Below are 18,068 nucleotides of genomic sequence, written 5' to 3' on the forward strand. Positions count from 1 at the left end.
GGTCTGGCATTACCTGCTGGCCTCCGGAGGTGCTCCTCTCTGGGCCCTGAAGGCCTCCTTTGTGAGGTGAAGGAGCTGGGCTTTTCCTGGGAGGCAGGATCGTGGGAGGACATCTCTGTGGGGCCTGTGGGACTCCATGCCCACCAGCCCAGCCCTCTGGTGCATGAGCCACCTTCACACACCTCCTCTGTGCCAGGCACTGCTCTAAGCTGGAACACAGCCCTGATGTTCATGGGGCCATGTTCTGTGGGAGACGTACAGTGAGCTAATGGTTCAGACAATGAGGTGCTTTCCTTCAGTGAAAGGAAGCAGGTCTGTGGCACGGGGCCCCAGGGATCCATGTTAGGTCCTGGTGGGAACAAGGGCTCTTAGTCTCCTCCTGTGGCTAGTGGAAGGACAGGAGAAGCGCCCACTGCAGCCCAGGCCGCCGAGGAGGCTGAGTTGGCCGCAGTCCTCTGAGCAGCATCCTAGTGTTTTCTGTGATCACGTTCATTTCCTTTATGTGAGATGTCACTGCTCCACACATTCCTGGCAGCCGTTGCCACGTATGAGAAACGGCACGAGTGTTTTGAGCACGAGGGCTGAGGTTGCTGGTGAAGTTGGCCTTCTGTTTTAATCTGAGCTTCCTGCAGCCTGAGGAGAAAGGAAGGTGTGATCACTCACGTAATTCCTGTCATGGGAGTTTGCGGACTAAGGACAAGATTCTAGAAGAACTGTCTCCAGTAGGGGCTTGGCAGTGCCTTGCCATGGTGAGGTCGTGGTTGGAAGAGTGGCTTTGTTTCACCACAGAGACCCCCAAGTCCCCTTCTGCGTATATCCCCAGAAGAACCAAAAGCAGGGGCTCACGGATACTTGCACACCACGTTCACAACAGCCTCGCTCATGGTGGCCCGGAGGTGAGTGCACCCCAGGTGCACCCCAGTTGTCTGTGGGCAAACAAGTGGATACGCACAGCGTGGTCCTTCGGTAGGGCAGAGTATGACGCAGCCTTGAGGAGGAAGGATGTCCTGACACCTGCTGCAGTGCGGCTGAGGACACTGGGCTGGGTGAAACCGCCAGTCACAGAAGGATTCCACCTATACGATGCCCCTAGAGTCATCAGATTCATAGAGGCAGGAGGTGGAAAGGCAGGTGCTGGGGGCTGAGGCTGGGGCAGGGGAACGGGAAGTCAGCGTGTAATGGATGTGGGTTTTACTCTGGAGAGGTGAGGAAGCTCTCAGGAAGCTGTGGGGATGGCTGCACCACACCGGGAGTGTGCCAGTGAGCTGTGCACTTAAAATGGTTATGATGGTCAACTTCCTGTCATGTGCATTTGGCCAGTGAGAACAAGCAGCTTGTTAGGACCTCCTGGAGTGAGTCAGACCCCGGACGTGAGGAGCAGAGTGCTCAGGTGGCTACTGCAGCCCTACCCTGCCCTGCCCTGCCCTCACATGGCCTTGGTCCTTCGGGCACTCCCACTCTCCTCAGGCCCGTCATCCACCAGCTGGTTCTGCACCTGCTGCCTGAGCCCCTGAGGCCTCCTGAGGGTTCTCGTACAGCCACAGGCCGGGTGGTTTAGGCACCGGCTGTTGTTTGCACTCTGTAGTGGGGAGATTGGGATATTGGGGGCTGCCCAGAGCTCCTGTTGATCTGCTGGTCCGGCAGGGACCCACTTCCCTCGCTGGGCAGGCCAGTGGAGTAGCCTTCCAGCTGAAGCCCATAGTTCCTAGGAAAAGAAGGAAGAGGAACCTTGCTTGCAGCAGGACCAGGGCAATGCAGTTCCTCTCCCACCCCCACCCCCGCCTCCTTCCGAGAAGCATAGGCTTCGTGCCCAGGGTGGGTAGCCAGCAGGTGGCCCATGCACTGACCACACTGCTATGGCAGGAGCTCAGGGAGATGCCTGGTCTGCCAGTGGGGCAGGCTATGGGCTGTGAGCTGATCAAGGAGCATGGGTGGCAGAGCCAGGACCCACTATGGTGGTTACTAGGTTCTGCCCACTCATTTCCCACTTGCCCACGTATGCTGCTCTCCCACACTGAGTTTTGCCAGAGGCCCTGCCAGAGCACCCTCCCTTTGTGGGCCTAGAGCTGCTTGAAGAGTCAGCAGAGGGTGGCAAAGGCCCTGGGTGCAGGGGAGGAGCCACAGCTAGGGGCAGACATTGAGAGGCTCCTATGTGGAATAGGGTCTGGAGCTTAGAGCCAGACCTCAGCCTAGGTCACTGTCATCCAACGCTTCCTGACAATTCCCTCCAAATTGTTTACAAGCCTCTCTCAGCAGCAGATCACCTTCTGAAGGACTTGGGTGGAAGTTAGCAAGTGATTACCAGCACTGGGTAATTGGCTGTACTGAGAGTCCTTCATCTGCTGATGAGGCCTAAGGTCAGGGGAGCTTTAATGAGGGCATTCGGGCCTCAAGTCAGTGTGGAACGTGCAGGAGGGTGGCAGAGCCACCAGGTGGACGGACAATCGGGTGGTGTGAGTGTGCCCAAACTCTCACCCCCCCACCATATGGTGACCACCTCCCCTCTGGGCGACATGAGACTGAGGTTGGGGTTCTAGGGACTTGGCCCAGAGTCTTGCAGCTGTGGCTGGTGGAACTGGGACCCAGCATGGGCTCTGCCAGACCCTTGCATCTGCTGCCTGGGCAGGTATGGGCATGCACGCATAGCCTGAGGGACCTTGTCCTGTGTGTACAGAGATCGCCCAGTGGTCTCTGCTGTCCCCCGAGGTAGAGACGTGCTCAGGGACCTGCTGTTGAGCATCTCAGTCTCCTTCAGCCTGTCCCTGCTGCTGCCACTTGGATGGAAGCCTTGTGGTGCACTTGGGGTAGAAAACCAAACTCAGAGGCACTACCTGGGGGTCCAGGTTCCCCCAAAGCTGATATCCCTGAGCATGTCCGCAGCCTCTTGGAGACCCAGGGCCTCCTCTGGGAAGCAAGGGCCATGGCCCTGCCTGCAGGCGCTCCACAGTGCCAGTGCCTGCGGCTCTTGGCCCTGGCTCTTGGCTCTTGGTGATGGAGGTGTCCCCAAACAGCCACTGCTGCAGGTGCTGTGTCTGAGGGACTGATGTCCTTTTGGTTCCCGGGCATATCTGTAGGGAAGATGGGTGAGAGCAGCTTTTTATAGGAGGAGAAGGGAAGCACAAGGCCATGCCAGTGCCTGTCAGGTTTGAGAGGAGGCTGAAAGTGGCTGTGGCTCTCCTGAGGGTGGGGAAGAGGCCCCTCCCTGCTGCCTTGGCTCAACCGAACTCTGGGGAGGGGGAGGCACTTTGCTTCTCTCACAAGGAACTGGGTTTGTACCTGGAACCTGCCTATGGCCTGGTTTACCAGATACTCCCCAGTTCTCAGGGACATCTTGAGAAGGATTTGGGTCCTCAGACAAGGGTGGAGTTCCAAGAGGGACCGAGAGTCAGGCGCATGTGGCAGCAGAGGGAGGACACCCACGTCTCTGGTTTTACTCCCTGAGTCCCCCTGGGCAATGCTTGTGTGCCCGGCAGAGCTCCTTACAGCCTGAGACCACAAGCACATCTATGAACCCGCTTGACCTTTCCATAGACTTGGCAGGTTACCATCGCCACCACTCTACAGATAGCAGATCCAGGCTCAGAGAGCAAGCCACTACATGTGCACATGCTCTGGAGCACAGAGCACTGGCTCCAGGGGCCATGCCCTGGGACCCTCCTCAGAGAGCTGCCCTGGAGCCTCAAGGAGCAAGGCAATATTGCCCCAGCTGGGCTGGTCCCTTACGGGCAGGGCCAGGGAAGCTCCACATGGTGTCCTGGGGTAGCAGCTATCTATCCTTCCTCCTGGATCCTGTGTGTATGTCAGACCCAGCCCCCTGTGTTATACAGGTGTCCAGCCTCGGTCTCCCTCTGGAGCTGTGTGTCTTGTCTCTGTTCAGGGACTGCTCCAGGTAGGCTGGGCAGATGTCTTGCTGGGTGCCATCAGGACCATCTCCTCCCTTGCCACTGGCACAGCCCTGGAGGCCAGGAGTTTGGCCCAGGGCCATCCAGTCTCAACCTTGGACGGATTAGGAAGGGGATGCTGTCCCTGCCTGCTGACTAGTGGAGACTCTGACATGCTGACCTCCCTGACCCCTGCAGGTCACCTGCCCTTTCCCTGCCACGAAACTACAGAGGCTGTTAATCAGGGGTGTCATGGGAGAAGCCTCTGACCCTTGCTGGAACCGGGACAGGCATGACCCCTCTTCAGCTCCCTCCTCCCCTGGCCCTGCACATGGAGCTGCCATGTAGGGCCTCTGCTGGGAAGGCCAGCCCTGGAGCTATGCAGTGGCCTTGGCGCCCTCTGATGTCCAGGCTCCACTGATTTGGCAGACGTGCCGACTCACAGGGAGCATCCTGTTGGGGGAAGCTGTGGCCTCTCCCTTAGGCCCTGGTAAACCCTCGCTTAGTCCCTGGGCAGGACCCTGAACAAAGGCTAGGCAGCACATGGCCGCAGGGGTGGATGGGGGTCAGGGGGCCTTCTCTGAGGCCCATGGCTCAGGGAGGGGTGGGCTCACTCCCAGGGTGGCTGTGCCATGGACACCTTGGCAGTGGGGAGTTTCTGCTTCTGGTGAAGCCTGGTTGTGTGGCATGTGCTGGAGGGGCTGCTGGGGCTCCACCAGGGCCTTTCCCCGTGCGGCTTCCCTATGCAGCTTCTGTATACAAGGGGCAGACTAGGCACGAGACACCTGCTCCCCACAGTGGAGCACTCAGCTTTACAGAAGAGGAACTCCTTAGGGTCCTGTCCTACCCTCATCCAGTTATCATCCTCCCACTGCTCCCAGGGACTGGTCACAGGCAGCAGGTGGCCTCCGTCCTCCTTGGGCCTCAGTTTCTCCATTTGCTGCCCTCTCCTGTTCATGTGCTTCTGCCTGTCTGGGAGTTGCTTTCTGGAAAAGGTGGGACACAGCCCTGCAGGCCCCTCAGCAACAGGCGTGTATAGGTGCACTCAGCGACAGGTATATACGGGCACACTCAGCAACAAGCAACAGGTGTGTACGGGTGCACTCAGCCACAGGCATATTCAGGCCCACTCAGCCACAGGCGTGTACAGACAGACACATTCAGCCACAGGCATGTTCGGGTGTACTCAGCTACAGGCATGTTTGGGCCCACTCATCGACAGGCTTGTACAGGCACACTCAGCCACAGGCGTGTTCAGGCATATTCAGCCACAGGTGTGTACAGGTACACTCAGCCACAGGTGTGTACGGGTGCACTCAGCCACAGGCGTGTACAGGCCCACCCAGCCACAGGAGTGTTCAGGCACACTCAGCCACAGGCATGTACAGGCACACCCAGCCACAGGCACGTACAGGTGCACTTAATGACAGGTGTGTGTAGGCACACTCAGTGACAGACATATTCAGGCCCACTCAGTGACAGGCGTGTACAGGTGCACCCAGCCCCACAGGCATGTACAGGCGCACCCCACCACTGGCACATTCAGGTGTACCCAGCCACAGGCACATTCAGGCCCACTCAGTGACAGGCACGTACAGGTGCACTCAGCCCTGATGCCAGCCCTGAGTGAGTTGCCCAAAGTCAGGCAGCTGCAGAGGGCAGGACTGGGAGGTGTTACCTCCGCCTGAGCTTGTTACAGAGGCAGGTCCCACAAACTAGCCGTATGCTGTGGGCAAAACCACGAGCAGGAGATGAGAAGGCTGGACTTCCGCCTGTTGGTAGGTTTGGCTCTGCCCTTCCCCAGCCCAGCAGGGACAGCCCAAGCTCCCTTGCTCTCCTCCCCAAGCCATTTCTTTGAGCCGGGAGAGGTATTGATTGAGTTTTGAGGCCAGGCGATCTATAAATATGCATGAGGACTGGTGGTTATTTAACTGTGTTTTCCATTCCCCTCTCGTCGCTGCTTCCTTCCAACGTTTTCTCTGCTCTCAGCATGCACGTCAGGCACAGAGGGACAGGCGCCTTCCTCCCCAAGTGCTGCCTAGGCTTTGCTGGGGGCAGTCTGCTCCCTGGCACGGACCTTGTAGGCAGGGCCCCTTAGAAGCCACTTCCTTTGCCTAGGGCAGCTGAGGTTCCATGGAACCTGGTCCTGCACTCACTGGGGCTTGGGCTCATGGCTTTCCTGCCCTCCGCTCCGGCCCTTATGAGCATTGTGGCTGGAAGGAAGGTCTTTGAATGTGAAACTCACCACACTCACCCTCACAGATGGGAAACCGAGGCCCAGAGAGGACAGAGAACTGTCAGCAAGTTAGGGGCAGTTACTCATGGCGGGAACAGAGATGGAGCCAGTGCCAGCCTCTTCCTGCAGGACTCGGCTGCAGACAGTCCCCGTAACACAGAGGGAGATGGCCAAGGCCTCCCAGGGGCACAGGTGTGGGCTTGCATGGCAGCCCTGGAGCACCTGCACCCTCTCTGGGCCTTGTCTCTCCCTGTGCAGACCCTTCCAGGACCTCTGTGTCTGCAGGTGGGCCCTAGGCCTGGCCTGGAGGGAACCTTGGACAGACATTAGGCCTGCAAGTGGTCGGAGGCATTCCCAACATTCTACTGCTGCACCCGCTGGACGGCTCTTCTGTTTAACTGCTGGTTAACAGCACCAGAGCGCCTGCTTGCTCTACAAGTGAAAGATTTTTGTTGAGTCGATGATTGCACCATCGCATCAAAGGAAGTCTCCAAACTTTTCCTTTTGAGATTCTCGTCAGTGTCTCAACAGTTTTCTCAGCTGTGAATCAAACAAGGCAACAAATTTTAGCAGAAGATTATAGCCATTTTTCCCCTTTCTTCCTGGAAGCTGTCATCTTAACAGCGGATTCCAGCGAGGTTGCTCGATCTCCCATCTGCTTGAGTTGAGCGGTGCCAGCCCCTGATGGCGCTCCTGCTTGCTGGCATGAACTGTGCTCAGCACCCTAGGTGGGTGGGTACGCAGTGCTGGAGCAGCACTGGAGGGGCTTCTCCCTGTGTCTGGAGCCTCACACTGACCTCCTGGGCTGACAGCTGGAAGTGGGTTCTGTGAGCGGGAGATGTCCTGCTGGAACACACAGAGGGCAGGTGTGGCTCTTGAGCAGGTGGACAGCTGAGGCCTGAGAGGAAGTGACCTTGCACCCGGGCTGCAGAACCCACCCCATGTCCACTGACTCCTGGCCCTGGTGCAGAACCCTCTTACCCTTTCTCTGGGCTTGGTGTGTCCGTGGTGGGAAGTGCTTGGGTCTTTGAGTAGGAGGATCTTGATGCTGCACTGGCCTGTGCCCCATCTGGGCTGCCCCCTGGACCACCTGCCCTGGTGGCCCCTCCCCTTTGCCTCCAGACTTCTCAGGCCATGCTCTGAACCCCTTGATGCCCCCAGCCACAGCCACGCCATGCAGAGCCCTAACCCTGGTCTGTAGCCCAGCACCACCACCTTCCCTGCACCTCCGAGGGGTTACATGAGTGCTGCACGACTGCATTCTCCTCCGGAAAGCAGCAGAATAAATGAAACAGAGCTTGCAGAGCACTGGCCGAGCCTGGCACCCCATGGTGTGTCTGCAGATGGCCACTGCCTTCACCCTTCTTCCCTTCATCTCCGTGGTTATGGGTCAAGGGATCCAGCAGCAGCAGCAGCACCTCTCGCACACCCTCTGCTGTTCCCAGGGTGCAGCTGCGACCCAGGAAGTAAGAGGGGGCCTCTCCAGGAACTTGGAGGAGAAGGGTCCAAGCCCTTTCCCCACACCTGCTGGCTCTTCATGCATTACTTTAACCACTCTAGCAATCTGGTTTTAAGCCCACAGGAGCACATCCTAGTTTAGTAAGTGTTAATAATTGTCATCCATTCATTCAGCAAACACATCTCCCACATGGACCCTGTGCCAGGATAGTTGTCAGTACTGGCAATGTGGGGGTGGACAGCAGTCCCTGTCTCCGTGGAGCTGGCCTTCTGGTGGGGAGGACGCTTACTGAGATGAGTGTTTAGGCTGATGGGGTATCCTGCCAGCAACAGCAGCCGGCCTCTGCTGGGCCCCTGCTGAGTGGGCGCCAAGGCACTGTGCTGCTTCCCTGCTCTGCAGGGAGAGGTGGAAGTTCTCAGGTGTCTACTCTCCACTCCCAGGGGCCGATGGCCCAGGTGAGGGGCTGTCCATGCCTGTCTCCCTCTGTTCCCAGCTCCCTTGGTGGCCACTGCACTATGCACTTACAGGGGGTGCACTTACAGGGACCAAGGCCAGGCCAGCCAGTTGCCTGACTCACGGGGACTTCGTCAGCCCTTGTCCTCCCATTTGGAGAGCTGCCCTTGAAGCTGAAATCACAGAACATGCAAGGAAGAGGCTAGTTTCAGCCCAGTAGTCTCTAGCAGAGTATCCATGCTTCTTTCTCTTTCTCACTCCCCGCCCACCGTTTCTGACAGCTTTATTGAAATGCGACGTACAGTCCTGTATCTCGTCTCTTCCAAGTGGGCCGTTCCATGGCTTATGTCCATAGCTACGTGCAGCCATTGCCACCCTTCATCACAGAACATTTGATCCCTCCCAGGGAAGCCCGAACCCTTTAGTTACCCACCACTCTGCTGTCTCCTGTACCCCAAAACCTTCAGCAACCAGTCTGCTATTGCCTGCCTCTGTGGGTTCACCTATTCCAAGCATTTCCTAGGAAGGGAGTCCCGTGGCCTTTGTGATTGGCTTTTCTCACTCCTAGTGTTCGAGGTTCACCCATGTGGTCAGTCGTAGGCGTGGGTGGTGTGTTCCTGCTGGTGGCTGAAATGTCCCACTGTCTGCACAGCCACATCTTATGTATCCAGTCATCAGCTAATGGGAATTTGGGTGGTTTCCTCTTTACGGCTGTTGTGAACACAGCTGCTCTGAACATTCACGTACAAGTCTGTGTGGATGTGTGTGCAGTTCTCTCGGGGTTCTGCCTGGGAGTGGGTCTGCTGGGTCCCGTGGTAACTGTTTCATCATTGGAGGAACTGCCAGACTGTTCTCCAGGGCGGCTGCACCCTCCCCATTCCCTCAGGTGGCCAAGCACATGGTTTCCCATTTCCCCCATCCTCACCAACGTGTTGTTCACCACCTGACATTCCAGCCATCCTGGCCGGTGCCAAGTGATATCTCATTGTGATTTCACCTTCTGTCTCTGGATGCCGGACGGTGCTGAGCAGCTGTTCATGTGTTTATTGACCTCATAGAAGTCTCACTTCAGATGCCTTGCCCGTTGTAACGTTGGGTCATTTAGGTTTTTTAAATTTAGCTCTGAGAGTGTTCAGGTGTAGGTTCTTTGGGTATAGATGTGCAGACATTTTCTCCTGTTCTGTGGCTTGTCTTTGCATCTCAGTGGTGTCCTTTGAAGCACGGTTGTTCTTAGTTTGGATGAGATCCAGTTTACTTATTTTTTTTTCTTTTGTTCTTTGTGCTTTTGGCTAAGAATCCTTTGTGAAATCCAAGGTTAGGAGGTTATGAGAATCCCCTCTGTTTTCCTCTACAGGTTTTACAGTTGGACTCTTAAGTGTGATCCATTGTTTCTTAGTTTTTCTTTATGCTCGGAGGTGGGGCCCAGCTTCATTCTTTTGCATGCGGCAGCCCATTGTTCCAGCCCATTTGTTGAAAAGACTATTTTTCCCTATGGGACAGTCTTTCTCAGAAGCACTCAGCATGGTCTCTCCACTCCGTTCTTGATCTGTGCCTCAGTCCTGATACCCACTCCACACCATCTTGATCACCATGGCTTTGTAGTAAGTTTTAAGATCAGGAGACACAAGTCTTCCTCCCACGTTCCCCCCTTTCAAGCCTGCGGTGTCTGTTCTGAGCCCCTGCAGTTTCGTGTGAGTTTTGGAATCAGCTTGTCGGTTCTTCACGGAGGCCTGCAGGGTCCTGGGCTTGTACCAAATGTGCAGATTGGCCCTGGGTGTCTCTGGTCCAGACAGTGCAAAGTCTTCTGTTCCGAGACATGGGACATTTCCTGGTAACCTAGATCCCGCCTAGTTTCTTGCCATGCTTCTTTGCTGCCCATGTATTTTAATGGTTCCTCATGGTGGGGCAGGCAGAGGAGTGGTGCTATTTGTATAGGACACAGGGCTGTCTTCCTGTCCCAACACTTGGCTGTCCTGGAGATGGGCCTCAGCGCAGGGTTGTCATTACCCCTGCACTTTTAGTGCCTGCCAAAATATGTGGCACGTGGGCTCCCAGGCATGGAACAGTGGGCCGGACTCCCTGCACCACCCCAGCCTGTGGTCACAGCAGCAGCCTGGAAGTTTGGCTGTTACCCCAGCTGTCTTGGGGCACAGTCCCGTCTCAGAGCAGAGGTCCCAGGCCCCAGGGGCTCAGACGTAGCATCCTTTTGGATAGGCCAGGAATGTTCCCTTTGCTTGTTGAGTGTGGCCCAGGAGGCCCCTCCCTGGGATGCCAGCTGCTCCCGCTCTGAATGGCGGCTCCACCACTGTGTTCACAGCTGTGCTGAGGTCATCCAGGCTTCAATATCATATCAGATGGACAGACAGGTGTGTGGGTGGTTAGACAGAGGGAAGAAGGAAAGGATGGCAGGAACAAACCCACGGAGGTCAAGAGCCCAGGCCAGAGTCACAGTGGGGCATGAGAAGGTGGGTGGTGCCCAGTCTGCCCCTCCCGTGCCACCTCTAGGGGCTCTGCCTTCTCTGGGCATTAGACAGGGAAAGTCCCCTGAGTTTACAGAAAGGTGAGTAGCTGCCCAGAATGTTGCTGTCTGCACAGGGCCCTAGAGCCCATCCTCCTCCATCCTTGGCCCTCCCAGGAGTTAGGTTGTGACCGCTGCCAGGCATGTGACCTCTCCCTGCCTGCTAAGTGGGAGATTGCTGGGGCCAGGTGAGGCCTCGCTGCGGAGCCCAGGCTTGTTCTCAGCCCTGGTCAGCGGTGCCATCAGCAGGTCACTCAAGCCCTGGTGGCAGATGCCTAGTGAATGCTCTCCATGATCCAGGACCTCCTGCTCCAGGAGGAAGTTGGGCCATGGGAACCTGCTCCAACCCTGTTGGTCTCACACTGTGAGGGGCTGAGGACAGGGCTGGGGGTTGGTTGCAGTGTGGACACGATGACTTTGCAAACACCAAGCCTTAGTCCCCAGTGGGGTCAGCAGTGCAGTGAGCGGCACTGTTGGGGGCCGGGTGGTGACAGGATTGGCTTTTAAGAACTTCTTGGTTTTATCTTCTTTCTGTTTTGGTTTCATTTCCTTAATCTCTACTGGCTCCTGCTTTTGGTCCTTAAATCCTCCAATATGCAGAATTGTTTTCTGGACCTCAGGCTCCCTATCAAGGGGGAAACCTCACCCCAGGATGATGGGTCGTTCACAGGCACCCTGCTGGGGGGGTGAGGCAGGAGGAGGTGGGGTTGCATCTCTGGCTCTGTTCTGACCATGGAACATTCGGTGTTACTAGGACAACTTGTACCCCAGGGAACTTGACATCCTTGGGCATTGCTGGGTCCAAGGCCAGCACTGGGCACGCCACCGCTGAGCCCCGCCCCTCCTGCAAGTCCCCCTGCCTGCTAAGTGGGAGGTTGCTGGGGCCAGGAGAGGCCTCGCTGGGGGGCCTCCAGGATGGCACTGCCTCCTCCCGCCCAGGGGTACCTTCAGGGGGCCAGTGGTGTTGAAGCCTGGGGAGAAAGAGCGGGCTGAGGCCAGGGGGAGGAGGATCTCGCTGCTCTGGGTCAGAGGAGGGCCAAGTACATGCCATGTGGCCTCATCCTTGCTGGGGGTCAGCAGACGCCAGTCTACCGGTTGTGCAGCCCCTGAACTAAGAAGCCTTGTACATTTTTAAAGTAGAAGATTTGGGGACACATGCAAGTTATCTGACATTCAGATTTGTGTTTCTGTGCCCTTAGCTCTGTCAGCCAGGCCTGTGCTGGCCTCGCATGCGCCGGAGCTGCTTTCTTGGTGCGGTTGCTGTGCTACATGGTTAGGACAGTGCAGGGTGACTGCACAGACCCATGACTGGCTGGTCTCCCCAGAAGGCAGCCCTTACCATCTCCCCACACCCTCCTTGGCTCCTCAAGGCTCTGTGAGGTGGTGGACAGGTAGATGCCATCCAGCCCACAGAGGCCCAGGAAAGCCTGTGCTACCCATCAGAGGGGCCTCCTGAGTGTGTGTGGGTGGCTGGATTCTGCACACTAGGTTGTCTTACCCCGGCTGTAAAACTGGATGAAGTAGCAGTCCTTCACCCCGAGTGTCTATGATTCAGCCAGTGTTACAGGATGTCTCTTCATCCTCTGGGGTTTACAAGGTTCTCGGAAAACCTGTGAAGAGCCGCTTGGATTTTCTCCTACCCCGGCCCAGTCCTCTCCCATTGGGCCTGAGTGGGTGGATTTCCCTCCCCTTCTCCTTCCCAGAAGCACAGAGGAAGCAGCCATGCAAACCATGTCTGCAAACCCCACTTCCCTCTGCAGTGGCCTCTGCCATCATGCCAGAGTGCAGCAGGGGGGGGGTCCCTGTTCCAGGTCAGCGTATCCGTCTCCCCAGCCTCTTCCATGAGGGGATAGCAGGGCCAGCTGCTAGCTTGTGTGATATGACATCAGGGGCTGTTTTAGAGTCCAGGGTAGCACCAGGAGGGGTGAGGTCTCTTTTCTTCTTCCCCATTCCCTCCTCCCTCCCTATTGAAGGAACATTGGATCGCCCACAGCTGACGGGCTCTGGTCCCAGTAAGGTGCTCTGCAATGGGCACAGCCCAGGCCAGGCCTAGCTGTCCTTCGGGGACTCGGACAGCAGTGGCTCATAGCAGCCTGAGCTCCTGGGAGGCCAGGGGCTTACTGCGCTCAACTTCTTCACCTCATGGGGTACGTCCACACCAGCCTTTTTCCTGAAAGCATGGAGTGACCCGAACACAGGATGTGTTTCCCTGTTCTTTAGGAGACAGGACAGTGCGTGGGCAGAAGCCCTGAGGGTAGCAGGAACTCATTGCCAAGGAGTGAGTTCCCCCTGGGAATGTGCAGGGCTGGCCTGGCTTGCTGGCTATACACCCCACTCACAAGGGGCTGGTGGCATCTGGGCCTGAGGGACGGCGTGCCCACCCAGTCTGTCACTGCCCGCAGCTCACAGCCATGAGCTGCAGGGTCTCAGTGCTTGGCAAGAGCCCTGGCCTGTGCATGTGCGCCTTCTTATGTGTTTATTAGCTTTTTGGGTATCTTTTTTTGTGTCTTCACATTTTTTGCTCATTTTTAGATTGAGTTGTCTGATGTGGTCTTGTGTATTTCTTAAGTTCTTCATATGTTGTGGTTCTGAACCCTTTGTCACATATGTGATTTTCCTGCACCTGTCCATAGGACACAGGGAAGGAGCCACTCCTTCAAGGAGATGTGGCTGCTAGGCAGGTTCAAGAAGACAAAAGAACAGAATACTGTGCTGTGTGTGACCCATGCTGTGTGTGTGTGTCTGGGCCGTGGTGACCTGTGCTGTGTGTGACCCGTGCTGCATGTGTGCCTGGGCCATGGTGACCCATGTTGTGTGTGACCCATGCCGCGTGTGTGCCTGGGCCATGGTGACCCATACTGCATGTGTGCCTGGGCCATGGTGACCCATGCTGTGTGTGCCTCCTGCTGTGTTTGTGCCTGGGCCATGGTGACCCATGCTGTGTGTGCCTCATGCTGTGTGTGTGCCTGGGCCATGGTGACCCATGCTGTGTGTGACCCATGCTATGTGTGTGCCTGGGCCATGGTGACCCATGCTGTGTGTGCCTCATGCTGTGTGTGTGCCTGGGCCATGGTGACCCATGCTGTGTGTGCCTCATGCCGTGTGTGTGCCTGGGCCATGGTGACCCATGCTGTATGTGCCTTATGCTGTGTGTGTGCCTGGGCCATGGTGACCCATGCTGTGTGGGACCCATGCTATGTGTGTGCCTGGGCCATGGTGACCTGTGCCGTGTGTGACTGTGCTGCTTGTAACCAGGCTGCGTGTGTGCCTGGGCCATGGTGACCCATGCTTTGTGTGTTCCTATAGGGTGACTATGACCAGAGCAAGACCAAAGTGCTGCACATGAGCCTGAACCCTGCCAGTGTGGCCAGGCAGCGCCTGCGTGAAGACCACAACCAGCTGCAGGCAGAGTGTGAGCGGCTGCGAGGGCTGCTGCACACCATGGAGAAAGGAGGCACCGTCCCAGCTGACCTTGAGGCTGCTGCAGCAAGTCTGCCATCGTCCAAGGAGGTGGCAGGTAGGCCCCGGCGTTATTCTTGACCTCCCTTGGGTTGGTCCATCCATGCGCCCTGTCAGGGCAGCCTCTAGCTGTCACCTGCCTGTTGTCCCCAGAGGGTCTGTCCTCCCCCTGTGGGCATCCGGGCCAGGAGGTCACTGGGGCAGAGAACCCTGGCCCCGTGTTCCTGAGGGGCTGTGCAAACAGGTAGAGTCATCCCAGTCTGCAGGCAGCAGTGGAGAAGTAAGGGACTGAAATCTCAAGCTCCTGGAACAGACTTGTATCATTTATCGGTTTATACACACCCCATTAATCTCAAGTAAATCCAGTCCTCCACAAAAGCAGAGCCCATCTTTCACCAGCCTAAGTGCACTTCACGGAGTCTAGAGAGCCCTTCACAGCAAAGGGCTGTGGAAGAGTGAGGCCCCCATGAGGGCCAGTGGTCCTGCCTGTACCCTCCAGGTCTAAGTAAGGGCTGTGGCCTTTGCAGTGCCGGCCTGTCCCCTGATGTGGTGAGGTGGTGCTGGGGTCTGCTCACGTCAATCCTTGAGGGGTGCTGCCGGGGCTGTGTCCACTCTGCAGGGCACCCCCACAGAGAAGCAAGGTCCGGAGCCCAGAGTCGCTGTGCAGTCTGCATCCCCAGGAAGGCTGTGGGGCTCAGGAGACCCCTTTCAACTGCATTATTCTCTGCTGTTGGACAGAGCTGGTCATTGCCCCATGCTACCGGCTCTTGGAGGGACCTGGGGGAGGGCTCCCTGTCCAGCCCTTAGCAGCAGCCTGGAGCATGGCTCGGCGTCCCTTCGCTCCTGTCTCAGATGCCTGCCCATCAGCCTCTCCCTTGGGGGTGTCTACAGGAACATCTGTGTCTGAGATGTCCACCCATCAGCCCTTCCTTTGGGGATGTCTGCAGGGTCGTCTGTGGTGGGGCCTGTAGGCCACTGCTTTCTGTCCTTTAGCATCTTGCATTTGTTTCAGACTCGCTTTTATCTGATGATGCCCTCTCCTGTTTCTTTCCGCATACTTGACATTGTGCCCTGGACCCCAGCAGAGCGTTCCTGGGAGCATGCAGGGCAGAGGTTATGTAGCAGTCACTTGTCTCCTTCCTGCAGCGCAGCACCCAGGCCGATGTATCAGTCGTGACTGTCCTCTGCGCCACTCTTTTGTGGAGAGTGTCTTAGGTGGGGTCTTTCCTCCCTCCTGTGTGCCCCCCATAAGCCAGGCATGCCCTAAGTGGTGGTCCACCTTCCTCCCCAGTATTGTGGTGGGGGTAGAGGACAAAAGCCAGAAGAGGAGGCCTGTCTTGCCAGATCGAGGGGTGAGCTGATGGCAGTTGGGGGCTCCTTTCCAGCTGCCCACCCGCACAAGGGCAACTCCCAGCCTCTACTGTGGCTGTGAGAGCCTGAGCCCTCATGTCTCCAGCCCCCTTCCAGTCCAGCCCTGGCTCCCTCTCCCGCCCTGCTTTCTGCAAGTGTTTTTGGCAGGTTTCAGAACTGAGCATTTAGACTTGGAGCCGTATTTGTTTTTAGGTGGCTCTGCACTCTGGGAGAGGGCTTTGGGAATGGGTCTTCCATCCCCTACTGTCAAGGACCCTTGCCTTGCTTGTATGCCCATTTGCTCATCCGTTCATTTACCTGTTGTCTGGGTCTCTGCACAGTCTCGGGCACATGGGTGGTTGGCATCTGGCTGTGACAGGCATCTGGGCCTTGGCTGATATGGGAGCAGGGGATGTGGAAAGGCATGTCAGAGCTGACCATGGAGAAGTCAGGGCCAGGGTGGCCTGGAAGCCAGGACGGGGCAGGTGAGCAGAGGCCTGGGATAGACAGGAGCCATGCCACATCATGCCCTCCAGGAGGTGAGGGTAGGTCAGGCATCCAGGCCCCAGTGGCTGATGCAACTCATGTCCATGCCCCCTGAAGTCACAGTGATGGCAGTGGCTTCTGTTTTTGTATGAGGCCTAACCCCACAGAGGGAGAGGATATAGCAGCAGACTTGGAATCTGGAATGGGTGGGTGGCCGTGAAAAGACTGAGCTGACCTAGGGAACCGGAATCTAAGTGGCAGGTGGAGCTGGGAACCCGCCTGAGTGATGCCTCAAAACTCTGAAGCGGCCCAGGAGCTGTCTGTAAGTGCATTAGGGGAGGGAAGCCACTGGCCGAAGCATGCTGGATCCAGAGGCTTGAGAGCTGAATCAAGAGACGGGTCCCCGGGATCATCTCTCCATCTGTGCACACAGGACAGTTGCCTCCCCAAGCAAAGACAAAAACTCCAAAATAAGCCAGCGGCCTCTTCTTGGAGCATTGATCCTTAAAGGGCAGTCCCCAGGCTGCTGCAGCCTCCCTGGGAGCCTCTTAGAAATGTGGATTATCAGGCCTCATCTCAGACTGGCTTGGCTGGAGGCCTGGGGGCTGCCAGCAGTCTGTGCTAGGCGGCCCTGCAGACCACGCGGATGCTCGGCAGGTTTGTGGACTGCTGCTCTAGAGAGGGCAGGTGAGGTCCCTGGACAGGTCCGAGTTGGGACAACAGGCCTGAACTAAGCCCAGACCGCACCCCCACATGCCCTGTGGAACGTGGGCAGCAGATGTGACCCTGGAGGCCACGGTGGAAAAACCTCTCTGTGGAATCTGAGCAGCCCAGAAGGACCTGGCGTTGGCAGTTCTCCAGCTGGATTGTCTCATCAATCACTCCCTGGGGAAAACGGCCACAGGCTGCTCCATGCTCCTACCTGGAGCATCCCTGAGCCTTTAGTGCCCTCTCCTAGTGAGGATCTGCATCTTGGGATCTCCTACCCCTCACCCACCAAGCCCCGCATCATGTCTAAAGGAAGAAGTACATGCATCTGCAGGGGTTCAAGGTCTTAACTGGACTGTCCCTGCACCCTCTCTCAGGAATCTGGCAAAGGATGTCCTCCCAAAAGATGAGGGAGTAAAGCAGAAAAGGCTCTGACACACAGCTGACCACAGGGGCTTCCGCTGCAGGAGCAGAGAAGGAAGCTCTTAGGCCTGGGAAGCAGCCGGCAGGGGCCAGAATAGGCCAGAGGTTCTGGAATACAGAGCAGGAGCTCCCACTGCAGAGAGTAGAGAAGGAAGCCCCCAGATCCAGGGAGCCACAGAGGTTCTGAGACAGAACCTGGTGAGTCGGGTGTCATGGTGTGAATTGGAGCTTTCCACACGTGTGAGCCAGGCGTGGTCTGCCATGGACATTGATTCTGGGTCCCTGGGTCGCTGCCTCTGGCTGCAGGCAGCCTCCTTCCCTGTGTGCTACACATAGTTCTCAGATTTTAGGTTTGCCGCCCCACAAAAAAAGACTGGGAAGCACAGTGTAGACAGCTGGTGAAGAGGCACGGCTGACAGGAGTAATGAGCGCCTAGAAAGCTGAGCACGTGGGAGGCAGGACGATCGTTGGCCCTGGGGAGAACAGAGATGCTCGAGAAGCCATGGTGTCAGTGTGGCCCTGAGCAGCTTCACACAGCTGTAAGGGAGCTGAGGCCTGATCTGAACATAGCCATGAGCCTCATATTAAGAAAGAGGACAGGGACGAGGGGACATGTGTGTTGGAGGGAGGGAGGGAGAGCTGAAGCCTCACCATCCCATGGGAAGTCAGCAGGACGCCCAAGCGATCAGGTCCCAAAGGAGCCACAGAAAGTGTTTTCCAGAGAAATGCAGTTCATACCAACATGATCAGCTGAGAGAGGTGCACGCAGTGGTCTCTGGAGAGAATGGAAGGAAATGAGAAGTGTGGGAAACCCCTGCTCCCTAACTCATGTGCGTGTAAATCTAAAGTTAGAAAGAAAACCCCAACTCACATGCTCACTGCTAGGGAGGGCTGTGCTCTCCCCATTCTCCAGATGAGGGGTTGGGGCATGCCCTCAGCACCAGCAAACCCTTGACATGGACCCCACGGTGCACCCTTGCTTCTATGATCGTGGGTGGGGTGAGGAGTTGGGGGCGTGCCCACAGCATCAGCAGACCCTTGACATGGACCCCATTATGCACTCTCGCTCCTGGGACCATGGGTGGGGTGCCTGCA

At 57.0% G+C, this 18,068-nt stretch overlaps 1 protein-coding gene across 30 annotated transcripts in view; it reads left to right on the forward strand.

Annotated features, from left to right (window-relative positions):
- MAD1L1 (mitotic arrest deficient 1 like 1) overlaps positions 1–18,068 on the forward strand; it is a 415,821-nt gene that overhangs the window by 291,541 nt on the left and 106,212 nt on the right. For 29 of the 30 annotated variants that reach the window (XR_013531716.1, XR_013531730.1, XR_013531734.1 and 26 more), the window contains one exon: positions 13,854–14,064. Coding sequence is in view for 27 of the 30 variants with exons in the window: in XM_035289591.3 (XP_035145482.1) it covers positions 13,854–14,064 (211 nt within the window). In the remaining 3 variants the exon portion in view is untranslated. Of the gene's footprint in view, positions 1–12,571; positions 12,695–13,853; positions 14,065–18,068 lie in introns of those variants that run through there. The other variant, XM_017969213.4, reaches the window with a different exon arrangement.

The sequence above is a fragment of the Callithrix jacchus genome, chromosome 2 (assembly GCF_049354715.1).
Source record: "Callithrix jacchus isolate 240 chromosome 2, calJac240_pri, whole genome shotgun sequence".
Lineage (NCBI taxonomy): Eukaryota > Metazoa > Chordata > Mammalia > Primates > Cebidae > Callithrix > Callithrix jacchus.